This window comes from Lathyrus oleraceus, chromosome 1 (assembly GCF_024323335.1).
Source record: "Lathyrus oleraceus cultivar Zhongwan6 chromosome 1, CAAS_Psat_ZW6_1.0, whole genome shotgun sequence".
In the NCBI taxonomy this organism is placed as follows: domain Eukaryota; kingdom Viridiplantae; phylum Streptophyta; class Magnoliopsida; order Fabales; family Fabaceae; genus Lathyrus; species Lathyrus oleraceus.
Genome location: NC_066579.1, coordinates 217,221,065 through 217,246,893, shown reverse-complemented (window position 1 = coordinate 217,246,893; position 25,829 = coordinate 217,221,065). Strand labels below are relative to the sequence as shown.

General features: G+C 34.6%; 2 protein-coding genes across 2 annotated transcripts; one reads left to right on the top strand and one right to left on the bottom strand.

Annotated features, from left to right (window-relative positions):
• The first annotated feature begins 9,810 nt into the window (after nt 1-9,810).
• On the top strand, nt 9,811-13,026 carry LOC127128358 (beta-carotene hydroxylase 2, chloroplastic). The gene is made up of 7 exons (XM_051057613.1): nt 9,811-10,399; nt 10,509-10,571; nt 11,285-11,356; nt 11,618-11,752; nt 12,486-12,611; nt 12,706-12,762; nt 12,860-13,026. The coding sequence occupies exons 1-7, from the start codon at nt 10,025-10,027 to the stop codon at nt 12,935-12,937; spliced, it is 906 nt and encodes a 301-aa protein (XP_050913570.1). The 5' UTR covers nt 9,811-10,024; the 3' UTR covers nt 12,938-13,026.
• Nucleotides 13,027-20,184: 7,158 nt separating this feature from the next.
• On the bottom strand, nt 20,185-21,584 carry LOC127128349 (septum site-determining protein minD homolog, chloroplastic). The gene has a single exon (XM_051057607.1). It carries the CDS (start codon nt 21,460-21,462, stop codon nt 20,449-20,451), a length of 1,014 nt encoding a protein of 337 aa, XP_050913564.1. The 5' UTR covers nt 21,463-21,584; the 3' UTR covers nt 20,185-20,448.
• Between the last annotated feature and the right edge of the window lie 4,245 nt (nt 21,585-25,829).

Sequence of the window (25,829 nt, the reverse complement as noted above, 5' to 3'; positions counted from 1 at the left end):
GAATCCCATATCTGCCTTTGGATAAAAGAACAGACTGTGGAAAACGTCTGATTGAAAGCTGTGAGTCATTGGCACCTATTGGTCATCATACAAATGGTGCGGTAGCAGGGGATAAACAGATGTGTGTAACATTGTCGTCTGCAGAAACTAAGTACCTAGCTTCTGGTAGCAGGTGGTCATCACTGGTATGGATGAACCTGATGCAGACTGAGTACAATGTCACTCAGAATGTCATGACATTGGATGCCACTCAGTTTGACAATGGTAGGGGCAAAGAGGGAATGTGCTCTTCTGAGAAATTGTAGCAACTAATGATGTTAGTTAGCTACTGTTTAGTAAGTCAACTTATTAAACAATTAAGAGTGCACTCTGAGTGGTCAACAATTAATAGACATTACTCGTGCAACAAGCGTTCCCTATTCCATCGCTTCAACTTTCAGTCTTGCAAACCCTCTCCCAAAGAAACTATTCAACTCTCCTTCAAGATATTCAGCATGGCAGACCAATCCGATTCCACCTCCTTCACGACCCTGTCCGATTCCCCCAGCACTGAGTCGTGCAACCCTAACCGGGAGGACTCTGCTACTAATGCTGCAACTCCTTCTCATGCAAGAAGACCAAAAGAAACGGTCTCCGGATTCTCCTCAGCAATCGCTCTTGAAGAACCAACCAGGGAAGGCTCGAGGTATGTGCATAATGTCATTGCATCTATTGTCACGAAGATACTATCTGGTGATCAGAATGTTCCTGGGGTTTCCGTTCCCTTGAACACTATCATACCTGATAGAGTTGCATGTCAAGAAAACGCAGTCGTCTTAAGAAAGAATGTTTCTGACGATGCTGAGCAACCTAATGCTCATGAGGGTTCAAGGATTGAAAAACCCTTAGACAATGTGGGAGGTGAGAAAGTCCGTGTCACTCAAGATGTCAGTGACAACCCTAATGCTAACACAGTGAATCTGGAAGAGTTCTCTGATAATGAACTGTTGACCTCAGTTGTCCCTAGCATAGCAAAAAGGGTTAGGACTAGGAGGGAGAGAAAGACTGTGGTGCAGAGGTCCCCAACTAGGGAGGTTGATGTGACTACTTCTCCCAAGCAAAAGGTGCCAGAGAGTCTCCTCAAAAGGAAAGGACATGGACCTGCAAAAGCTTGGAGCAAAGAGATGCCCAAGAAAATGAAGACCAAGGCTGTTGTGGTGGAGTCTGATTCATATGTCCCCGATGATGTCACAATATCCCTGTCTAAGAAGAAGCCAACCACTAGAAAGCTGGCTGCTAGTGTTCCAGAGGTACCTATTGACAATGTGTCATTTCATTTTGCCTCTAGTGTGAATAGGTGGAAGTATGTCTATCACAAGAGGCTGGCCTTGGAGAGGGAACAGGCTCAGAATGCCTTGGAGTGTAAGGAGATTGTGGACCTTATTAAAGAGGTAGGGCTAATGAGAACTGTGACTCAACTCCCAAAGTGCTATGAGACCTTGGTGAAGGAGTTCATTGTCAATGTGTCTGAGGAATGTGCAAATGGGAAGTCTAGAGAATTCAGAAAGGTCTATGTACGTGGCAAGTGTGTGACCTTATCTCCCTCAGTAGTCAATCTGTATTTGGGAAGAGCTGATGTAGTGCAACCAGAGCTTGAAGTGACTGACAACAGAATCTGTCAAGTCATCACTGCAAATCAAGTCCGGAAGTGGCCTCTTAAAGGGAAGCTGGTGGCCAGCCAACTCACTGTGAAGTATGCCATGCTACACAAAGTTGGAGCTGCCAACTGGGTGCCCACAAATCACAAGTCAAATGTGTCTGTGATGCTTGGAAAGTTCATCTATGATGTTGGAACCAAGGCAAAGTTTGACTATGGTACCTACATCTTTAATCAGACCATGAAACATGCTGGGAGTTTCAGTGTGAAGGGACCTATAGCCTTTCCTTCTCTCATCTGTGGCATTGTGCTGAATCAATTCCCAAACATCTTGACAGACAATGACTTTGTGAAAAGAAGAGAGAGTCCATTGGCCTTCAACTACAAACTGTTCCTATGTAAGCATGTCCCTGACATTGTCATGACATCTGGAGAAACATCCAATGTTGGCAACCAACCAGATAAAGCTGATGTCATTGTTGTGCTCAGAGAGACTTGCAAAGAGCTGGAGGTTAGGAAGCTCGCCTTGGAAAAGCTGATTTTTCAATTGGAGATGTCTGCTGAGGATACAGATGGAGCTGCAAGGCAAAGCTCAGAGGGTGAGGAGGAGGCCAGTTCTGATGATGGCACTAATGATGAGGCTGATGATTAAATCAAGTCTGTAATTCTGTCATTTATGTGTAATTCTGTTTATGTTATGTTGGTCTGTAATTTAAAGTGTTGCTTTGGCAACATTTTTGACAAAAAGGGGGAGTAACACCTGTGATACCCCCAGGATAACAGAGTGTTTTGTTAAAACAAATATTCAGGACAGATATTCAAGATCCTCTAATCTAGAGGAGGTTGTGTTGCAGCTGATGTTCCACTTCTAATGAGGGCGAGTGTGTTTATGTGTGCTGCAATTAGAAGTTTTTATTTAACTTCTGTATGTGTGCTGTTATGTGAAGTTTTTATTTAACTTCCATGAGTGTGAGTGTGCTGCTACTCTGAGTGTATTAGCTAGGTTAATTTCCTGCTAGATGTGAGATTTCCGCTGCTATGGACTCTGTTGTGAGACCAAAGTGTTTTAGCCAAAAATTTGCCTAAGGGGGAGTTTGTAGATGTTTAATTGGCTGCATTGTATGGTAAAACACTAGCTGGATTCTAATGTCTTGACTGATGTCATGTCATGTTGTGGAGATGTTTGTTTGACTGCATTATATGTTAGAATATCTAGTTGTACTCTGATGTCTTGGCTAATGTCATGACATACTTGAGTAGTATACTGCAGGATTAGCTAATACAAGATTTATTGAATGTCAAACTGGATGTTATGACATTCATCCCTGTAAGCAGATACTGAGGAATATAACAGTTGATGTTTTGTTAGAACTCAGTATTTATTTTCAATCTGGTTATCAAGGAAATACCAGACCTGGCATAAGACCTACTGTCTGAATGTCAAACTGGATGTTATGACATTCATCATTGACAGCATATACTGAACAATAGGCAGAGTGGTTTTCTGCTACACTTCAGTATGTATCTCAGTCTGTTCTTCAGGAGGATAACAGGCCTGACATAAGGCTAATTGTGTAAATTTCAAATTGGATGTCTTGACATTTATTAATGTACGCTGATATTGAGGTATGGACAGATTGGTCCTGTACAGTTCAGCAAATTTGTACAGTCTGTTTTCAGGAAAAACAGACTTAGCATATGGTCCTTGATTTGGATGTCAAACTGAATGTTGTGACATTCATTCCTGACAGCGTATGCTATATTGTAGGTTGTTTAGTTTTTCTGTTTCAGCATTTTTCTCAGGATATTCTTCAGGGATTCAACAGCTGAGAGAAAATCCAGGAAACCAACAACCAAGCTACAATTAATGAACCTAACAAATAGCCTATTTGTTAGTAACCTAGATGTGGAATTTAGGGGAACTCGCGTGACCTTAATTTCAGGAAAATACAAGTACAAGGCCCAAGTGCTGCAATATAAAAGGATGGCAATCCTTCATTCAGAACTGGGGATTTTAGGCGTGAAGATTTAGTGTGTCCATCATACTTCACTGCTGTATTTTTGTGTGTCTTGTATTAGACGTATCTTGTAAGCCAAGCTATTACCACGTAGATGATTGCATTGGTATAGGGTGTTCATTGAGTTGTAAGTGTTGTGTCACTCTAAGCTTTTAAGCGTGAGTGTTGTGTATCTTGATTAAAGCTGTTAAGCACAATCAAGAGTTGTTTGAAGTGTGACTTCATAATTGTCTTTAATATTGATTAAAGGTAGTAATCACTGAGGTGATTGAGGGGGAGTGAGTAGGAACTCTGATCTTAGTGTAAGATTGAAATTGCATTGGGTAGGTATTAAGTGATAGGGTTAAACAGTTGGTTTAAGGTCTGAATTAATACTACTAATAGTGGATTTCCTCCCTGGCTTGGTAGCCCCCAGACGTAGGTCATGTTGGACCGAACTGGGTAAACAATTACTTGTGTTATTTACTGCACTTACATTTTAAGTTCTGCATATTTCTTGTCTGCGCAGAATTGGATGTCATAACAACCCTTGTGACATCGGAAGTCTGTTAACTAAAATTTCAATTGGCATCAGAGCAGGCACCCTGCCTGTTAATTTCTGGGTGAGATCTAGGGAAGTTACTTTCTAGTACCATGGACAAGGATGTAGGACACTTAAATAGACCACCCATGCTGGATGGTTCTAACTATGATGACTGGAAGCCTCGTATGATAGCCTTCTTAAGGTCTCTAGATAGCAAAGTCTGGAGAGCTGTCAACAAAGGATGGGAACATCCAACGAAGACAGGTAACGATGGAGTCAGTATGCAAATCCCTGAAGAAGAGTGGGACAAGGAGCAAGAGGCATTAGCCCTTGGAAATTCTAAGGCCTTGAATGCATTGTTCAATGGAATAAGTAAGGACATCTTCAGACCGGTGCACCACTGTGAGCTGGCCAAGGAAGTGTGGGATACCCTCAAGGTAACTCATGAAGGTACCTCCAAGGTGAAGATGTCTAAACTTCAGATGCTGACCACCAAGTTTGAAAATCTGAGGATGAAAGAGGATGAGACTATTCATGACTTTCACATGAATATTCTTGAAATTGCCAACACCTCTGGTGGCTTAGGTGAGAAAATGGCTGAAGAGAAACTTGTAAGAAATATTCTCAGGTCTTTACCTAAGAGATTTGCAATGAAGGTCACTGTTATAGAAGAGGCTCAGGAGATCTGCAAGATGAAGGTGGATGAGCTCATTGGTTCTCTCCAAACCTTTGAAATGGGCTTGTGTGAGAATGTTGAAAAGATGAACAAAAGCATAGCTTTTGTATCAAATATTGAAGAGAACTCAGAAGAAGGAAACATTGGGGGAAATGAAAGCATTTCAGAAGCCATAGCCATGCTTGGAAGACAGTTCAACAAGTTCATAAAGAAGGTTGATCAACAGGGTAGACCTAATGTCAAGAACTCTTCATGTGACATCAGTAGAAAGTCAAAATACGAAGAAAAGGTCACTCATGGCAAGGGAATCCAGTGCCATGGATGTGAAGGTTATGGTCATATTAAAGTTGTATGCCCTACCTTTCTCAAGATGCAAAAGAAAGGGCTAGCTGCCACCTGGTCTGAAGAAGACTCTGAGAGTGAATCTGAAGGAGAATCTGCTAAACATGTCACTGCTCTGACCAGTGTCTGTGCCTTGGAGGATAACTCAAGCGGAGATGAGTTTACCTTGGATGAACTTGCTGCTTCATATAAAGAGTTATGTGTTAAAAGTGCAGAAGTATGTATCCAAGGAGAAAAGCAGAAGAAACTCATCAAAGAGTTGGAAGCTGAGAAACAGAAGCAGTTGAAAGTCATAGATGGTCTGAATGGTGAGATTTCTTTGTTGACGGCTAAGCTAGAACAAATGACAAAATCCATCAGAATGTTGAACAAAGGAACTGACACCTTGGAAGAGATTCTAAAGGTAGGACAGAAGTCAGGAACCATGTCTGGTTTAGGTTTTGCTAAGAAATCTCCATCTGAACTCAAAAGATCTAAGGCTGAAGTTCAGAAATTCAAGCAGAAGTCACAACTGATGTCTCAACATCAGAGAACCAGAATGAGTAACCATCAGAAGAAGAAATTTCAGAGATGGAGATGTCATTACTGTGGTAGATTTGATCACATAAAACCCTTCTGCTACAGGCTGCATAGTCATCCCAACCCAACTACTCAAGTCAGACCTAAGCAGCAGGCATCTAAGCTTAATCTCTCCCTTGAGAATCAACAATGTGTTGCTAAACTAGCTCACACATCTCCAAGGGCACCTACCAGACAAGACTGGTACTTTGATAGTGGCTGCTCAAGACATATGACTGGGATGAGCAACCTATTGGTGGATCTTCAACCCCATGCCACCAGGTATGTGACATTTGGTGATGGAGCTAAAGGAGAAGTCAAGGGTGTTGGTAAGCTGGATTGTCCTGAAGTTCCAAAACTGAGTAATGTGCTGTTAGTAAAAGGCCTAACTGCAAATTTCATCAGCATAAGCCAGCTATGTGACCAAGGATTCAATGTGAAATTTACTAAGGGAGGATGTGTGGTGTTGAATGGTTGCAATCAGGAAGTGATGAGAGGGGCCAGATCCAAAGATAATTGTTATCTATGGAAATCTAAAGACTCATTAGACTTCCCCAAGTGCCCCGTAGCCAAGGGAGAGCAGGAATTGAAGCTGAAACATGGAAGACTTGTACAACTTCATTTAAAAGTAATGAAGAAGATCATTTCCAAGGAAGCAATTAGAGGAATCCCATATCTGCCTTTGGATAAAAGAACAGACTATGGAAAACGTCTGATTGAAAGCTGTGAGTCATTGGCACCTATTGGTCATCATACAAATGGTGCGGTAGCAGGGGATAAACAAATGTGTGTAACATTGTCGTCTGCAGAAACTAAGTACCTAGCTTATGGTAGCAGGTGGTCATCACTGGTATGGATGAACCTGATGCAGACTGAGTACAATGTCACTCAGAATGTCATGACATTGGATGCCACTCAGTTTGACAATGGTAGGGGCAAAGAGGGAATGTGCTCTTCTGAGAAATTGTAGCAACTAATGATGTTAGTTAGCTACTGTTTAGTAAGTCAACTTATTAAACAATTAAGAGTGCACTCTGAGTGGTCAACAATTAATAGACATTACTCGTGCAACAAGCGTTCCCTATTCCATCGCTTCAACTTTCAGTCTTGCAAACCCTCTCCCAAAGAAACTGTTCAACTCTCCTTCGAGATATTCAGCATGGCAGACCAATCCGATTCCACCTCCTACACGACCCTGTCCGATTCCCCCAGCACTGAGTCGTGCAACCCTAACCGGGAGGACTCTGCTGCTAACGCTGCAACTCCTTCTCATGCAAGAAGACCAAAAGAAATGGTCTCCGGATTCTCCTCAACAATCGCTCTTGAAGAACCAACCAGGGAAGGCTCGAGGTATGTGCATAATGCCATTGCATCTATTGTCACGAAGATACTATCTGGTGATCAGAATGTTCCTGGGGTTTCCGTTCCCTTGAACACTATCATACCTGATAGAGTTGCATGTCAAGAAAACGCAGTCGTCTTAAGAAAGAATGTTTCTGACGATGCTGAGCAACCTAATGCTCATGAGGGTTCAAGGATTGAAAAACCCTTAGACAATGTGGGAGGTGAGAAAGTCCGTGTCACTCAAGATGTCAGTGACAACCCACAAAAAATTTCTAAGTGTGCAGGACTCTGATCAAAACAATCAGATAGACAATCATCAGATACAGAATCAAACACTAAGATGTTACTCAGAATATACACAACCAGAAGCTCTGACTCTGATCAAACGCAAGTGCAAGCTAAACTAAAGAAGTCAGACACTCTGAAGTGGAAAAATGACTTTAAATCTGAAGACGTACGCTCTGACATAGTCAAAGTAAAAAATAAACTCTGAAGACAGTAAGCAACAAGCATCATCTGAAGTGGCAATCAAGACTCTGACATTAGGATCCTCTGATCCAGAAAGCTTAACCGTGAAGAAACTCGCTTATGGAAAGAAACTATTTTTAGAAGGATGTTATGACGCTCCAAAAATTGCTTTGGAAAGAACACAAAGATTAATGACCTTAATCATCCTTCAATGCTCAAGATTCTAACATTAACATCACTCAACGGTCTGCTCACTACTCCTATATAAAGAACGGAACGCCATCCAAAGACATACCGGAAAACACACGAGAATACAACACTTTCGGCATTCATTATTCCTTCTCTCATGAGCTGTTGCTCTAACGTGAGAATAACTCTTGTACTTATCTTGTGCAATCTCTGCTTATTGTTAGAAACACTTTTTATTACTGTAATCATATTATTGCTAAGATATTTCCTCAAGTGACTTTGTGAAGTCTGATTACTTGAGAGGGCTAAGGGATTATTATTCTCTTAGACGGTTATTTGTGTAATCTTTCAAGATTAGTGGATTAAGTCCTTTTTTAAGGCGAAATCACCTTAGCCGAGTGGACTGGAGTAGCTTTGAATTTCAAGCGAACCAGTATAAAATTCTGTGTTGAACTCTTTTTGTTTCTGCGTGTGTCCAAGTTCTAAAAAGTTTTTATTTTCCTAAAAACAATTCAACCCCCCCCCCCCTTTCTTGTTTTTCTCTACCTTCACTTTCCACTATCTAATTTCGTGGGCAAAGACAGTATTATACATCACACTTGTCATTGATTTTATGGACGAAGGATAGTACGCAATATCATTCCTTTCCCATCCAACAGTGGACAACCGCTCAAATGAGCTTTCACCATTTTTCCCTCCAACACAGTCTTATGTTTATGCTATGTAAGTAAAACTTTGAGACTTGAAGAAAAACGTCGGTGACACAATATTTGACAAGTCTATTTCTTTGTGAAAAACTATCATTCTTTTGTATACAATTTTTCTTTAAGTATTTGTTATTCATTTGTGTAAAATTTGCTTGTGTAGAAGCATCTTGTAACACACAAAATATTATTCAAACTATTTATTTGATTTCTTAAAGAGGTTATCCTTGAGAAGACAAAGAAGGTTGTTCTTTGTGAGTCCTTAAGGAGATTGGGGTATAGTTGGATCATTGAGAAGACAAAGAAGATTATTCTTTGTATTTATTATAATATATTGATTATAGTGGATTAAGTTCTTGTGTATAAGGCAAAATCACCTTGGCGGGTGGACTGGATTAACTTTGAGTTTCAAGTGAACCAGTATAAAAATATTTGTGTTTTTATCTCTTTGTTATTAACCTATTAGTGGGGTGTTCTTGTTTTTGAAAAAGTTTTTGCTTGTAAAATTCAATTCAAACTCGCATTTCTTGTGTTTTTCACACCTTCAAGAGATACCCTCGTCAACTACCTTTTTGTATCCATTGAAATTGAGATACCATAAGATGAGATATCTCATAAATCAATTTACTTCTTTTATGAGGTATTACAAGATCCAAAGAAGAGGTACCATAAGATAGAAAAAATCGGATCAACCTTCATAACCACGACATGCAAGTTGAGACGTTAATTTTCAGCACACCATGTCACGATAAGGACCGATAATCCAATCATACAATTGTTTTTCAAATCAAACTTAGCGGAAGAATGACAAAACGGATCGTTGAATTCTCTAAACTCAATATCACATACGAACCTTGAAAATTCCTTAAAGGCCAAACCTTTGTTGATTTCATTACGTATGACACGCTAGAGGCGCAAAAACACTCGGTCTTAATGGGCCGTATTCATTTTTGGATCTTCGTCTTCAAAGAAAAGTGAATCTTACCTTAAGGTAGATGTCAAATTAAAATTTTTAATATTCAATAATCAAGTAAAGTACAACACCATCTTAGCCGTTGTTTTTCATGACAGATTAAAGAGAAAGAACTTCTATAACTCAATCTCTAGAAGGCTCCCTATGTCTATGAGTATCCGATAAAAATCCACTTAAGTAAATCAGAAACAAAACAGCAATCAAATGAAACCGCTTAAATTATAAATTTAAAAGTAGTATCACTTCACACTTCAAATGACTAATTTGTTTGGTTTGATTGAGTTATTTTGAAATAAATAAACTCCAATATAATATAAGAATTGTCAAAGGTAAACATGCCGCCATAAAAGGATAGCAATGTTCCACGAGGTAGATGGGCTCCACAACCCTCCAACATACAAAAAACACCTTCACCTTGATAAATGTCCCACACACTTCTAACACATCACAAAACCTATGGTCTCTCTTCTTCCTCCTTTTTAAACCTTCACTCCAACACCAATTCCATCTCCTCTCTATCTCTCAACAAACCTCAACAATTACAAAACCAAGCATCATTTTTTTCCAACCTCTAAAAAAACCATACTTCACCTATGGCGGCAGGACTAACCGCCACTATAACCTTGAAACCCTTAAACCGTCACTACAAACCTTTGTTTTCTCATCTCCAAAAACCAAACCCAACACTTATTTTTTCCCCTTTAAGATGCAGAACAACCCCAAAAACACAAAGATTGAAAAACTTTACCCTTTGTGTTCTCATGGAAGATCCAAAACATGATACCCAATTGGAAATTGAAGAAGAAAAAAAAACACCCATTTTAGTTGTGTCACAAAAACTGGAAGAGAAATTGGCAAGGAAAAAATCAGAGAGATTGACGTATCTTGTTGCAGCTGTTATGTCAAGTCTTGGTATAACATCTTTGGGTGTTTTGTCTGTTTATTTAAGGTTTTCATGGCAAATGGAGGTAAGTGCTGTGATGGTTCCTTAAATTTGTTTTTGTTTATGTAGTACGTTGTTTTTTGATGAATTTAAGATTCTGAATCTGAATCTGAAATTTGCTTTTGTTTGTTTAGGGTAGTGGAGAGATTCCTTGGTCTGAAATGTTTGGTACATTTGCTCTATCCGTTGGTGCTGCTGTAAGTTTCAATTTTCTTTCATCTTTTCATGAATTAGTTTCAATTTTCTTTTAGTATTTTGGTTAATAATTTGCAACAAAAAGAAATAGTTGTATATTAATTTTTTTATATTTCTCAAAGATTTTTAATTTTTGTTTAATTAAATTTATTTATTTTAGCGCTTAATTAGATGCATACACATGCATTGCATTACCATAAATATTGAAGAAATATTTTGGGATTAATTTAGATGCATACCCATGCATTGCATTACCATAAATATTGTACAAATATTTTGGGATTAATTACTAATCTTAGAAGAAAAAGATTTACCATGTCGATTCATTATCATTACTCGTTTGCATTATTTTATAGGTTTTTAAAATAAAAGTCAAATTTATTTCAATGTCGGTGTATATCGATTAAATGCAAATATTTTAATTACAAATCATCGTTCAACGTATTTGGTCAGAATTTGATTTAAATACATATGATTTTTTTCTTATATTTAAAATTAAGACAGTGAAAATGATTGGGTGCGTGTATCTTTTTAAGCGGTTTGATTGGCGTTTAATTGTGACGGTGCTCATCGATCAAAATTTGTGTTTTATTATTTTAATAAAAACCGATTATTCAAGATAGAGAGAACCACAATCAACTATAAAAAAATTTAAACTCTATTATTTTCATTAGTGTATTGTTAATTTTGGATGATAATAAATTATAATTTTTAGGTTGGAATGGAGTTTTGGGCAAGATGGGCTCACAAGGCTCTTTGGCATGCTTCATTATGGCACATGCATGAGGTATATATGCTTCCAATTATCTTCCCCATTAACATATTTTAAACAATTCTAGAAACAAATATGCATAAAAAAAATTGTTAATTTGAATTTGAATTTTTCTACCTAAGTTTAACACCACACGGTTCAAATATGTTTGTGATTATGATATTTGGCACTTTATGAATAATAATAAGCAATTGGTGTATTGATACGTGGAAGGAAGAAAAAAGAAAGAAACAAAAAATAATGAAAATTTGGTTGGTTGGTTGGTTGAAATTGCAGTCCCATCATAGAACAAGAGAAGGAGCTTTCGAGTTGAACGATGTTTTTGCGATAATCAATGCTGTCCCTGCTATCGCTCTCCTTAACTTTGGTTTCTTTCACAAAGGATTGGTTCCTGGTCTTTGCTTTGGTGCGGTAAGTCTCTCTTTTAATTACCTACTCTTGCCGTAAAACAATTTTTTTTCCGTGTATCCTAAAACTGATTCTTATATTTAGAATTGATTTTGAATAGAATTGATTATTTCTACTTAAAGTTAGGATTTATCTTTAATATAAAAAGAGTAAAAAGTTAGTATTTATCTTTAATGTTAAGATACATTCAATGAATTTATTTCAATTTATATTTGGATGAAAAAAGAGTAAAAATAATCGAGCAACTATTTTAAGCTTTTGAACTGACGTGGGTTTTCAACTAAAATCAATTTGATGGCATCCATACACAATTAAGGATATGTTTAGACTTATTTGACCTTATTGTTTTGTGACACTTTTTGGAAGAATTATTAAAGTAGCATTCTTTTTTTTTGTTTACTTTTATAAATTAAATAAGTATTTCAATATATTTTATTTTTGTTAGAAAAATAGCTTAGATAAATTTTATGTAAGTGTTTATTTTAATAGTTACTTAAATAAACTATTTATCTAAATATGTCATTAATTATTTACCCATAATTACATAATTAATTCACTTAAAAACAAACACTTATTGCCTTTGATCTTAAATATCAAAAATTACATAAAATAATTAATTAATATATTTAAGTATATTTGAATCAAATATATTAATTATTTTTAATGAATTTAAAAGTGAACTTTTTTCTTATACTCCAAACCTTTTTACTAATGAGACCCCCTTATTTATGAGCAGGGTCTTGGCATTACGGTTTTTGGAATGGCCTACATGTTTGTACATGACGGTTTAGTTCATAGAAGATTCCCAGTGGGACCCATTGCCAATGTACCCTATTTCCGAAGGGTTGCTGCAGCCCACAAAGTAATATCTCTATCTTATTATTATTAAAAAATGTATTTGTTTTGGTTTGAGGTATAAGGTTTGATACCCATGATTCTGTTGTCTTTTGTTTCAGCTTCACCATTCAGACAAATTCAATGGAGTCCCATATGGGTTGTTTTTGGGACCAAAGGTAAATAGCTGTATTCTTGTATCTTTCTTTTTCTTTAAAACAAACCATTTCATATCTTATGATAACGAATGAGTGATAAACAAATATTGGTGTGCAGGAACTTGAAGAGGTGGGAGGACTAGAAGAGCTAGAGAAAGAGATAAGTAGGAGGACAAAATCATACAATAGTTCATGACTTAAGCAAACACTAATTTAGATATGTTTTAAAAAATTATCAATGTAAAGAAATATTAAATTAAATAATAAAAAAAAGTTTTGCTTCCATCTGTACATGAATTATTTAATAATATTGGAAGTCTAAAAATAAAATATTTTCATTATTAACTTTTGCTTTTGATTAGGGTTTTAATAAATACTACAATATATTTTCACAGTTTTAGTTATATAGGGTTTCTTATGAAACTAATCATCTAGTTCTTCTTATGGTTAAGAGTCACATTTATGAATATGATTATATAGGTTGAGATCTTATAAGTCAATTTTGTAAATATTAATTTAGTTTATTAAGGGTTTAACATCTACTTTTTAATTTAATGCAAGAATCATTTTTGCTTTTATATACCAACAATTTCTCTCACAATTATGAATTCATTCATTTTTATGACCATTCACTCACTTACTCAAATGAAACACATCGCCAAAAAGACTTTTGATACCACTATTGATCATGAGGGCTCTAGGGATCATTACATTAAACTTTACCTAATCTCTCCACTGTCTTTGAGCAAATAAAATGTTATTTCAGAAATGTGAAAAGAAAATAATAAACATAAGTGGTGTGACCAATAACTTTTTTCATAGAAGTGTGACAAATAATTGGTGTCTTCATCTTTGTCTTTTAGTTTTGACAAGAAGAAGTCACGAGCTATTTTGTACTACCCTAAGCCAAGTGGGATGGGGTCATTCAGCTACATTACATTTGCTCAAAGTTTGTTGCAACCTTGTGTGGGGCTTAAAGCTATTTAAGTCACTTAAGAAGGGAAGGGTCATTGTAACACCACCAATGTATTTACTACTACAACCCCCCAAATTGTAGTGAATATTACCTTGGATTTCAACTTCAATAACAATACAAGTGTATGTACATTTTGAGTGGGAAAATGAAATATCTTAGAGATAAATTAGAATTATTGACCATACAAATGTTTCAATACCTATTTTTCATTTATAAGAAAGTGTGCTTAAGTAGAGCAATGTTATAAACTAAAATGAAAAAAGATCAAAGTTTATAATGATCGAAATATTTATACTATCGTATTCACAATTATGTCTTTACATAATTATGTCTTTACATAATGATATATCTTCTATTTATAAGATATTAAAATTAGATAATATAATCTATACAAATTATTACACATAAAAAGAAAAATTTATTGGAAGACATAGATATTTAACATCCATTATTCATCATAACACTATCTCTTAAATGATCGTTTAGGGTATGCCTCATTAAAATTTTACTAAAAAAATCAATGAAAAAAATATAGTGAAGAAAAATTAGTACAATATCCTTTTAACATAAATTTATTATTATCCCTCAATTGAATGATCGTTTCTTTGACGATGAAGATCAATCTTTTCTACTAGTTAGTTAAAATTTCTATTAGAGAGTGACTTTGTGAAAAGATCTGCAAGATTATCACATAAACACATTTAGTGATTGTTTATATCACCACTCTTCTGAAGATCATGAATGAAAAAGAAGTTTGAAGAAATATGTTTTGCTCGGTTTCCTTTAATGTAATTATCTTTCAATGTGTGATGCATGCAATTTATCTTTATATATCATTATTGTATTTATTTTTATAGAAGACAAACCACAACTTTGTTGTATGTGTTCAATTAGGGATCTCAACACATTCTCGATTTGTTTCATGTAGTGCTAAAAATTATGCATTATTTGATGAAGTTGATGTTATGGTTTGTTTCACATAATGCCATGAAATAATTTTACCACCACAAGAAAACAAATAACTTATTTGTAATCTACCATTATAATTATTTGACAACTAACCTGCATTTGTATAACCTGGTAATTATGATTTGGATACTTTGGAATAAAACAAACTCATGTGCATTGTACCCGTAAGATAATAGAGTATATGTTTGACTTTGTTTCAATGCCTTCGTAGGTGAAGAACTTCATCTTGCTAATAGATTAACAATAAATGATATATCAAGATGTGTATGATTAGCAAGATACATAAGTGATCCAATCGCACTGAGATATGGTACGTTAGAATTAAGTAACTCTTCATCTTTTTCTCGAGGTTTGAAAGGATATTTCTCTATATCCAATGACCTAACATCCATTTGAGTAGATAACAAATGATATTTATCCATATATAAGTGTTTTTAACATTTTTTCTATAAAACCTTCTTGATATACAAATATTCAATTATCCAAATGCTTAATTTGTAAACCTAGACATAAATTTGTCTTTTCTAAGTCCTTCATCCCAAACTCCTTCTTTAAGAAATTTATACCTTTTGGAAGTTTTTCAGAAGTTCAAATAATATTTATGTCATCCAAATATATGACTATTATAGAAAATTCTTTTATAGATCTTTTCATAAAAAATACAAGGAAAATGGAGTTATTTGCATATCACTTTCTTATCAAATATTCATTGAGACGAATATACCACATACATCCAAATTATTTTATTCTATAAAGAGACTTTTTCAATATGATGGAGTAGCTATCTCGAGATCCAAAAATATGTGTTTCTAGTATATTAAATCCTTGAGGAAACTTCATGTAAATATCATTATCAAGTTAGGAAAACAAATAAGCTATTATAAAATACATAAAGTGCAAATTAAATCATTTGTGTGCTACAAGGCTTATTAAATATTGAAAAGTACTTGCATCCACTAGTGAATATATATATCATCAAATCAATCATTGGTCTTTGCAAAAATCCTTGAGTGACAAGTCAATATTTGTATCTAACAATTTCATTATTCTCATTTCATTTTTTCACGAAAATCCATTTGTATCCAATTGACTTCACACCTTGAGGTGTTCAGACTACAGGTCCAAAAACTTATCCCTTGTAAAATGAGTTTAATTTTACTTCAATTGCATCCTTCTATTTTGGTCAATTTTCACTTTGTCTACAAATTTTTGTAGATGTTTGTTCATAACCCTCTTTGTCATTTATCACATTTAGTGTTATATTCTATGCAAAAATATCGTCAATGTCAACTTCATGATGGTTCCATTGTATTCTATTATAAACATAATTTATCAAGATATCTTTATTTTCATGAGTTTCAGGTATTTGTTCAGTCTCTTTTGGAGTTAAAATATTTATTATGTTCGATGACTTTTCTAGACTTTTTATATCTTCGTTGAGGCCATCTTTATTCTTAGCTCTCTTTTTTGTTCGAAGATTTTTATCTTAAGAACCGATTGGTATGTCATACTTCATGCATGGTTGAAACTTGTTAGATTTTCCAATAGGAACATCCATTTTATTGGAGCATAATTTGTTGGTATATATGATTTAGTCACACTTTTCGAATCGGGGAAAGCATTTCGTAATTGATTTCCTAAACTTTGCAATTGAATTATCTTTTGAACTTCTCGTTTACATTATTTTGTTTGAGAATCAAGATAAGACAATGATAATTCATTCCAACTGAAATATTTTTCTAGCTTCTTATTCTCTCCCCCTAATGATGAGAGATTTGATTCATCAAAATAACAATCAACAAATTGAGTAATGAATAAATCTCTTCTTATTGGTTCAAGGTGCCTTATAATAGATGGAGATTCATATCCAATATAGATTTTCAACCTTATTTGACAATCCATCATAGTGCGGTGTGGTAAAGAAATTGGAGCACGCACATTCAAAATTTCTTAGATGGGAAATTTTAGGCTTTTGCCAAAAACAAAAATTGTAAAAGGGAAGAAATGTGATAACTTGTTAGTCTTATATGAATCAATGTTGGAGCATGCAAACATGTTCCTAATTAGAAATTGGGAGTTTGTATGTCATGATAAGCGGTCTTGTAATTAATTTTATATATTTAATAAATAATTATGCACTTCTATTTTGTGTATGATCATGTGTTACTGGATGCTCAATGTCAATTCCAATAGACATAGAACATTGATTAAATACTTGAGATGAAAATTCTGCAACATTATCGAGACGTATTTTGTTGACATGATAATCAAGAAAATTAGCTCTTATTTAAATTAATTGAACTACCGATCTCACAATTCTTTATTGTGAGTTGACAACAAACAAACATGTAACCATCTAATTGACGCTTTAATAAAAATCATAAAATATATAACTGATCCACAAGATGAATGTATTTTCCATTAATATTACCATGTATATCCTCTAAAAGAATTAAGAGATTCATTTCCATTTTTTTTATGGTTGAATTATCAACTTCCCTTAAGAGTAAGAGTTATATGAGAACTTATTAGATTGGATAATCTCATGACTCATTACTTGATGACCATCTAAATTTTCAATTATTCTTCTCTTTATTATATAACCAAAACAACTCGACCATTGCTAAATTACCTTAATTGTACTAGTAACGTCATGCCAAATTATTAAATTTAGTTTTTTTTATCAAAAACATATTATGGTCATTTCATTCAAAGTGAGAGTTGTGAGTAGGGATGGAAATATGTCATGTCAATTAAAAGGGACTTACGGTCTTAAGGTCAGGTCAAACTTTTTTTTAAAATAGAAAAGGTTTAAGCTTTTTTATAAACATATTTAATTAAACAGATTAGATTATAGGTCATAAAAAAAGTCTTTTAAGTTTATTAGAGCGACATATTTTAATAAATGTAAATAAATATATTATTTTGTATTTTTTATTAAAATAAAAAATTATAATTTAGGTAAGTTGAAGAACATGTGAAAATAAATTGAAAAAACTTTATAAAAAATGTTATAAGTTGTTTTGACAAGTTATCCTAAACAAATAATCTCACAATAGTTATATTTCTATGTAAGCTCAAATAAATCTATGTAAACAAATATTTAGTCTCGTTATATTTTTAATTCTTTAGTATATTTAAATTTATTTATATATATTCAAATTATATAGATTTTTAAATAGAGTAATCAGACATTCAAAAACAAAAAATATAAGGCTCAAGCCGAGAAAAATGAGTCTCTATAGGTCATAGGCCACTCCACATGCAATTTCATTGCAAGTTTCTCTGAAGTCACACGACGTGAACCTAACTATATTATCTCCTTGTATTGTTTTTGCAATAACGTGGAAGAGTATTATTAACCAGAATTATGGGTTCCAAATATTTATTGGATTTTGATAATCTTTTCCTATTTAAACTTTATAAAAAGAGATAATTTAACTTAATCTTTAAAAATTTATAAATAATAATTTAGTCAATTGAAGGAATAAAACTTGAATTTTATTTTATATTAAGTGTTAATGTGAAAAAATATTACACTAGATTCAATCATATATAAAAATAATTGTGTTATATAGATATGTTGTGTATATAGTTTACATTAGTTATATAGATATATTGTGTATATAGTTTACATTAGTTATATAGATATAGATATATTGTGTGCTTAAATATTCAGTTACATGAAGAAAAACTTTGAGAAATGCTACCTTCAAACATACCTTTAAATACATGTGAAACCACATGAACCCCTTTTTTATTCTTATAGGAATACTTGGCTACGGGTTTCCTCCAACCGTTTATTTTATTTTATTATTCACATTACATTTTAACATTTTTATCATGTGTACTCACTCAACCTCTCACCAAGACTCTATGTTGTTACAAATTCTCTCTATCATTTACTGCACCTTAGCTAATTCTCACAGCCAAGTTAAACAGTAAGCAAACATAACAACTTTTGGGGATGTTGCAAGGGAACTCAAATCAACCCTTCAGGCAAAAAGAATACCATTTGACAGAATCTAAAACAAGCCGATTAAAAGATTATTCTATATAGATTTTAACCCATAACACACACATGTTCCAGCACAACTTTTTTTTACTTTTCATACAAACATGTCAACATTATAGAAACAGAGCATAAATAGAACAAAAGAGATGAGATAGATTGAAGCTTGTGACGAAATAATGTGGCATCATAGGCAAGAGTGTTAAAGGATGTGTCATTAGCATTGATCTAAGCTTTTTATCAAATGATAAAGCTATATTTGAATTTTAAGTCGGCATCTTGTGCGATGTCGGCAATTTTGTCAATAAAGGTTAACATTGGAATCAGGGGTTAAAATACCACTAGTTGCCAACTTATGAAATATGTTAATTAAAGACTACGGTTAGGGCTAAAGAGTCACACCATCAGTTTCCTCCATTTAAACAAGAATTTGCAAATGAAACACTGAGGCAAACATCTGACACAACAACACACGGTAATAAAAGATGAATTGGTTGAATGCAAATACATACTTGTATGTGTAGGACACGTCACTCGTGACATTGGATATAGCTTCTTCTATAAGCTATCAAAAGTGTCGATGCTTCGGGATCTACAACCTCGAAAATTAATATGCATACGATGTATCGCCATGTTGGATAAAGATATGCATGCGACATGTACTTGACAATTAAAAAAAAATTATCTTTCATATTTCACTTCCATTCTATAAAAATAATACAATTAAGATTTTTATTTTATATTCCTCCGCTTCTGTTTCCACACATATTCATTTATCCAATTTTTGAAGAGAAATAAGATGGCATCACATTGAACAGAAGTTTTAGTATATGTGTATAGTAATTTTCGACTTCTATCAAGGAGTACTCCAGAATATCATATCAAGGAGTACTCCTCAATATCATCAGGAGGGAACTAAAATATGATTGTGGACTGCATCTAACAGCTAAATTGCATAACAAATTTAAAATCCTAGGTTGAACCATCTACAACATACTATTACTATCAGGGAATACTATTCACAAACCCAGCACGGTTCACAAGGTTTTAGCAGTGAGCAAACTCAAATTAACATAACCCTACAGCTCCAATATGTAAATTCTTGTTGTACAGGCATTTGAACGCCCGTTACCACACACTAAAATAACATTGATTTCAAGTAGGATTTCAAATTGCAAAATGCATCATGGTTATCGAATTGAGATTCAAATCATGAATTATAACACACATTTTCTATATTATGGATCAAATCTTATTAAGGATGTAAGGTACATAACAATAAAATCAAAGTATGGCACTTCAAAATCAATATTCTTGTTGCAATATTTGTCCCAAATCAATTGTTTACCTTATGGTTTCAAAATTTGCTTCAAATCACGAGATTCTGATAACCATGGACAGCATCACTTTATGTAACCATGAATCCCGCTTCCACATCAAGCCATGATTGCAAACTACAACACAATTGCAACCTCACAATATAAAATACCAGAGTAAACCACCTACAACATTTTACTATTACTATGGCAACAAATCTGCACCTGAGGTGTTTTACAGATACAATTAATCCTTACATTACCAAGGTAAAAATAAATCTTGAAAAACAAATTAAAGGAAAACAAGCTTTACTAATTTGAACTATACACGGATCAAAACAAACTTCACCTCAAAAAACATTCATCAGACACCATAAAATCATTCATTACAAACGTGCAGCTAATGAAAAAAACAAAAATGACCCAATTGAAATTTAACCACCAAAAAATGAGAAAAACCCTCTTTTAGGCTCTTCCTCAACCATAACAGCTTGCATACTATCCTGTTCGACAAGTCTCCAAGCAGCTTGTTCAAAAGCCAAACCAGCCAAAGTAGGAGGCTTATTCAAAACAAGAGGGTACCCTCTATTAGTACTTCTTATAACCTCACTATCCTCAGGTATAGCACCGAGCAAAGGCAACCCCAACATTTCTTGAACATCCAAAACCGACATCATATCTTCGCCTTTAATCATATCAGTCCTAACCCTATTCACTATCATCTTAATATCCCTAATCCCGTCACATTCCAATAACCCCGTTACTCTATCAGCATCCCTAAGAGCAGTTATATCAGGTGTAGTGATTAACACCGCCTCGTTCGCAGGCGTGATAGCTGTAATAAACCCTGCATCGATTCCGGCCGGACAATCAATGAGGATAAAGTCGGGGCTACGAGAACCTGTGGAACCATTTCTATTTCCACCGGTTACGTCTCCCCGGGCTTTTAAAGCTTCAACTAACCAAGTTAGGGCTTTTCCACCAAAGCCAATTGGGAGTTTAGATCTTGGTTTGGAAATACACAGAAGTTCAAAATTGGACCAACGTTTATCTCTAACCAAAGCTTGATCGAGTCGACATTCACCGTTGAGAACTTCCACAACAGTGTAATTGACTCGATTCTCGAGACCTAAAAGAAGGTCTAGGTTACGAAGTCCGACGTCAGCGTCGATTGCTACGACGGAGAAACCCAACCGGGCTAATGAGAGGCCGATGTTAGCGGTTGTTGTTGTTTTACCAACACCGCCTTTTCCGGATGTAACTACGACGACACGCGGTGTTTCGCCAGCGAGTTGTGGTTTGCGGTTCCATTGAAGGAGGGCTTTTGGGGTTAATGGAGGAAGGTAGGGTTTAGGGTGAATTGAGGTTGAATGACGGAGATGGGTGGTTGGAAGGATTTGGAGGTTGGCATTGGTGGTTCCGGGGAGGTGGTGGTGGAGTGATAGCATTGGGAGGGTTTCTGAGAGAGTGAGATGAAACTGAGTGTGAGCACTCAGGAGGAGAAGGTGATGAGAGAGAGAGAGAGAGAACAGTCTCGTGTTTGATAAGAATCTCAACTTAGCTTTTTTGGTTTATTAATTTTCTTATAAATTATATTTGTTTTTCTTAAAAATGTATTATACTCTTCTTTTTATATAATATTTTTAGTATTTCTCATATAGAATGTAATTATTAGTACAAGTTAAAATATCACATTTATGTCAAGCCATCCTAGCACGCCAATTATATTACTTAATTGAGTGAAACAAATTTATAATTCTTTGGATTAAACATCCCATAAGATTAGATTTGAACTCTAATTATTCGATAGTATTCAATTAGCTATACGTGGAAGGAGTTAAGTTGATTAAAAATCATGTGTAAATAATTTTATTTATTTAAGATACTCTATTATTATTATTATTATTATTATTATTATTATTATTATTATTATTATTATTATTATTATATGTAGGTTGAATAAGAGAAATTTATTTTAAAAAATGTAGAAAAAAATTATACAGAATTTGGTTAATCTTCTTATTCTTTTTCCCAAAATTTTAATTTTTTTTTCTTCTCCAATTCAGTTTTATGAATTTCTTTTCTTTTCAAATTATTGTACGGTGGAATCATCTTGTAATCAATGTGTGGTTGAATCATTCAAGTGACGAGTGAAGAACGAGAGGCATGATCAATCAATGAGATTGATTCTCGTTCCTTCAAGATTGATTTGGATTATCTCCAAGATTTGTGTTAATTCCAACATCTGGTATCTAAAGCACTAGTTGCGATTCTTAGGAAGCATAGCGCAATAACTTCTCATCCGAACGAGCATTTTCGAGCAAATCTTTCAATCTTGAATGGTAAGAATTATGAGAATTTGTGTAAGCAGATGAAGGTTATTTTTTGTTATCATGATCTTTGGGATCTTGTGAAGAATAGAGTAACACCAATTGGGGAGAATGTTATGGATGAACAAAATGTTGCACACAAAGGTTTGAAGAAGAAGGATTATAAAGCTCTCTTTATAATCCATCAATGCGTTGATTTAGACAACTTTGAGAAAGTTGGTGATGTAGAGTCAACAAAGGAAGCATGAGACATCTTGGAGAAATCATTTGAAGACGCTGAGAAGGTGAAAAAGGTGAGGTTACAAACTCACAAAAGAATGTATGAATTACTTAAGATGGAAGAAAGTGAAAGCATCATTGATTTCTTCATTGGGGTAGCAAGTCTGGTTAATCAAATCAAGATGTGTGGAGAAGTGTTGACATCAAGATCAGTAGTACAAAGATCTTAAGGTCATTAGCTCTAAAATTAGATCATGTGGTAGTAGTCATTGAAGAATCTGAGGATTTCTCAAGCATGACAAAAGAAGAACATCAAGGGATGCTTGAATCTCATGAACAAAGAATGGCTGAAAGATTTGCAAGCAAGACAAAGAGTGGTGTAACTTTGCAGGCGCTTTCAGCAAAAGAAAAGAAATACAAAGGAAAATGGAATGGTAACAAAGGTAGATGAAGTTACAACAATTCAACTGGTAGAGGAAATCATCAAGAAGGTAGTTCATCAAATTAGAGACAATCTCAAACCGAAGGAATCACAAAGGTGGTGCTGCATATAAAGGAAGAGGCAATGAAAGAAAACCTGACAAAATCCATATACAATGTTATAACTGTCATAAGTATGGACATTATGCAAGTCATTGTCGAGGAGGCAATAAAGAAAATCAAGAAAGTGATGCAAGACTTGCAAAACACGAAGAATAAGAGATTTTGCTGACGATCACAACGAAAGATGAAGAAAAATTCAAAGATCGATGGTACTTGGACTCAGGTTGCTCATCACACATGACTGGAAGGAAATATTGGTTTGTCAACATAAGTCCCTCGATGAAGAACAAGGTAAAATTTGAAAATGAAAATACCTTGACCGTTGAAGGTATTGGTGATGTTCTGATTATGAGGAAAGATGTCAAAAGGTCAGTAATTTCCAATGTACTATATATACCAGGCAAGAAAAACAATTTGCTCAGCCTAGGGAAAGTGATCGAGAAAAATTACAAAGTGTTTATCGAAGATTACTATAAGAGTTCTCAACTCATGAGGCAGGTTAATCTTGAAGACACCTATGTCTCAGACCAAAACCTTCAAGATTGAACTAAATGTGATGGAGCATAAGTGTCTGGAAACTGCAGCTAGCAGAGATGAATGACTATGGCACTACAAATTTGGCCATCTCGACTTTAAAGACATCAGAAATCGGAAGAGAAGAAACATGATTTCAGGATTACCAGAAATTGACATTCCAAATAAAGCGTGTGAAGAATGTGTTCAAGCAAAGCAACAGAAGAATAACTTCAACAAAGATGCATGAAGCAAGTCGAAGGCAATTCTTGAAGTCATATATTCAGATGTAGATGGCCCTATCCAGGTAGATTCGATTGGAGGTAACACATATTTCTCACATTCATAGATGATTTCAGTCAAAAACTATGGACATGCCTAATCAAGAAGTCAAGTGATGTGATTGATGTGTTCACAAAGTTTAAATCTATGGTGAAAAGACAAAACGGTTGAAAGCTCAAGACTCTAAGAACTAGTGGTGGTGGAGTATATGTGTCAAAAGATTTCAATGCATTATGTGAGAAAGAAGGGATTATGCATGAGGAGTTGTCACCCTACACTCCTCCAAAAAATAGAACTGAAGAGAGGAAGAATATAACCATTATAAACATGGTGAGGAGTATGCTAAGAGGCAAGCACTTACCTCATGAGTTATGGGGTTAAGTTATGTCTGTTGAAACAAGTTTGGTTCTACAACTATCCTTAAGTTTTTATGATAACAAAATGTAAGAGAACAATTTTGTACTCTAATCAATTTGTTGAGTGTGCAGCAAAATGGAACAAATTCTGACTCTAAGGATGTCCAGATTATGAACCAAGGCAAAGAAGCGTTCAAAGAAGTCAACTCTAATCTATCAAAGTCAATATTCTAAACGGAAGTTATCAAGACCGACTCTGATATTTATAGTTCTGACTATCTGCTTGTGAATTCTCAGAACCCAACATCTAAAGACTATGAAGTCTCACCAAAATATTCTGAAGAGAGACCTTAGAAATGCTACTCAAGCTTGAACAATAAATATCAGAAGCCTTTGAATGGAAGTTTTCCAAAAGTAAATAAAAGATTTAATGTGACAGGCATACAAAAGCAAATTTAGTTTTTCAATAAATTATTATACTGTGTAAAAGAAGTCTTCTGCGTCAAATCATCTTAACCAACTGTAGGCTACAACGCCACTCTAGTGTTTTTTTGAATTGATATTCTCCAATAGATACTTAGAGGATATTTTTATCTTCACCTCCAACATATCTATCTTACATCTATTTAAAGAGGACATTGAATATTGAAGAAGGTGACGAATAAAGACTTGATACGCGCACAAAATCTTCATCAACGCTCACACTTAGAAACAAATAAGAAGTGTTGGTTACACTTATACACTTAGAAAAAAATCATTGTATATTCTTTTTAAGTTTAGAACTTGATTGTAAACTTATGTATCTACTTTTGAGAAGCATCTGTAAACACAAAAAAAAATATTACAATTTTAATTGTAATCCTCAAGGACCAGGTTAGGTTAGGCTCTTGAGAAGTCAGTAACAGGTTGATTGAGAAATCTTCTTAAGCGACCAGTTGGGTCAGGTCTTAAGGAGTCAATGACGGTCAATTTTCTTAGGAGACCAGTTGGTTCAAGATATGAAGGAATTCGGGACAGGTTGTCACTGCATTTGTAATCATGTGATTATTGGATTAAGACCTTGTCAAAGGCAAATCACCCAGGTGGGTGGACTGGAGGTAGCATTGTTAACGACAAACTGGGATAAAAATATGTTTTTTATCATTCTATTTGTTATTTTAAGGTGCTATTTTGGGTTGCAAAAAACTATCATTCTTGAAACAAAATTCAAACTCCCCCTCTCCCATATTTCTTGTGTTTCTTGCACCTTCAATTGGCATCAGAGCTCTGGTTTTGTATTGACAAATTTGTGTCAAATCACTTAATCGTTGATAACACCGAAACACACTACATATTTGAATCGGATTACACATGTTTTACCGTCATTTTATTATCATTTCTACTGTTATGCTGGTACTTTTCCATGTTTTCAGGTACATAGCCTAGAAAAGGCCTTACTCGAAGAAACGAAGCAAAACGGAGGAGAATGAGTAAATTATACACATGGCGTCCTGTAGCACCTCAAATTTTCCCTCCTCATTCATGCATTCATTTTAGGTCATTTAACATTTCATATTGCATCAGAATTAGCTC

What these genes read in the sequence shown, in the direction of transcription:
- LOC127128358 (XM_051057613.1), top strand. Translation starts at nt 10,025, where the DNA reads ATGGCGGCAGGACTAACCGCCACTATAACCTTGAAACCCTTAAACCGT. An exon ending in GGTTTTCATGGCAAATGGAG is followed by an intron (nt 10,400 to 10,508) that starts GTAAGTGCTGTG and finishes TTGTTTGTTTAG; the next exon opens with GGTAGTGGAGAGATTCCTTG. An exon ending in CATTATGGCACATGCATGAG is followed by an intron (nt 11,357 to 11,617) that starts GTATATATGCTT and finishes TTGAAATTGCAG; the next exon opens with TCCCATCATAGAACAAGAGA.
- LOC127128349 (XM_051057607.1), bottom strand. Translation starts at nt 21,462, where the DNA reads ATGCTATCACTCCACCACCACCTCCCCGGAACCACCAATGCCAACCTC.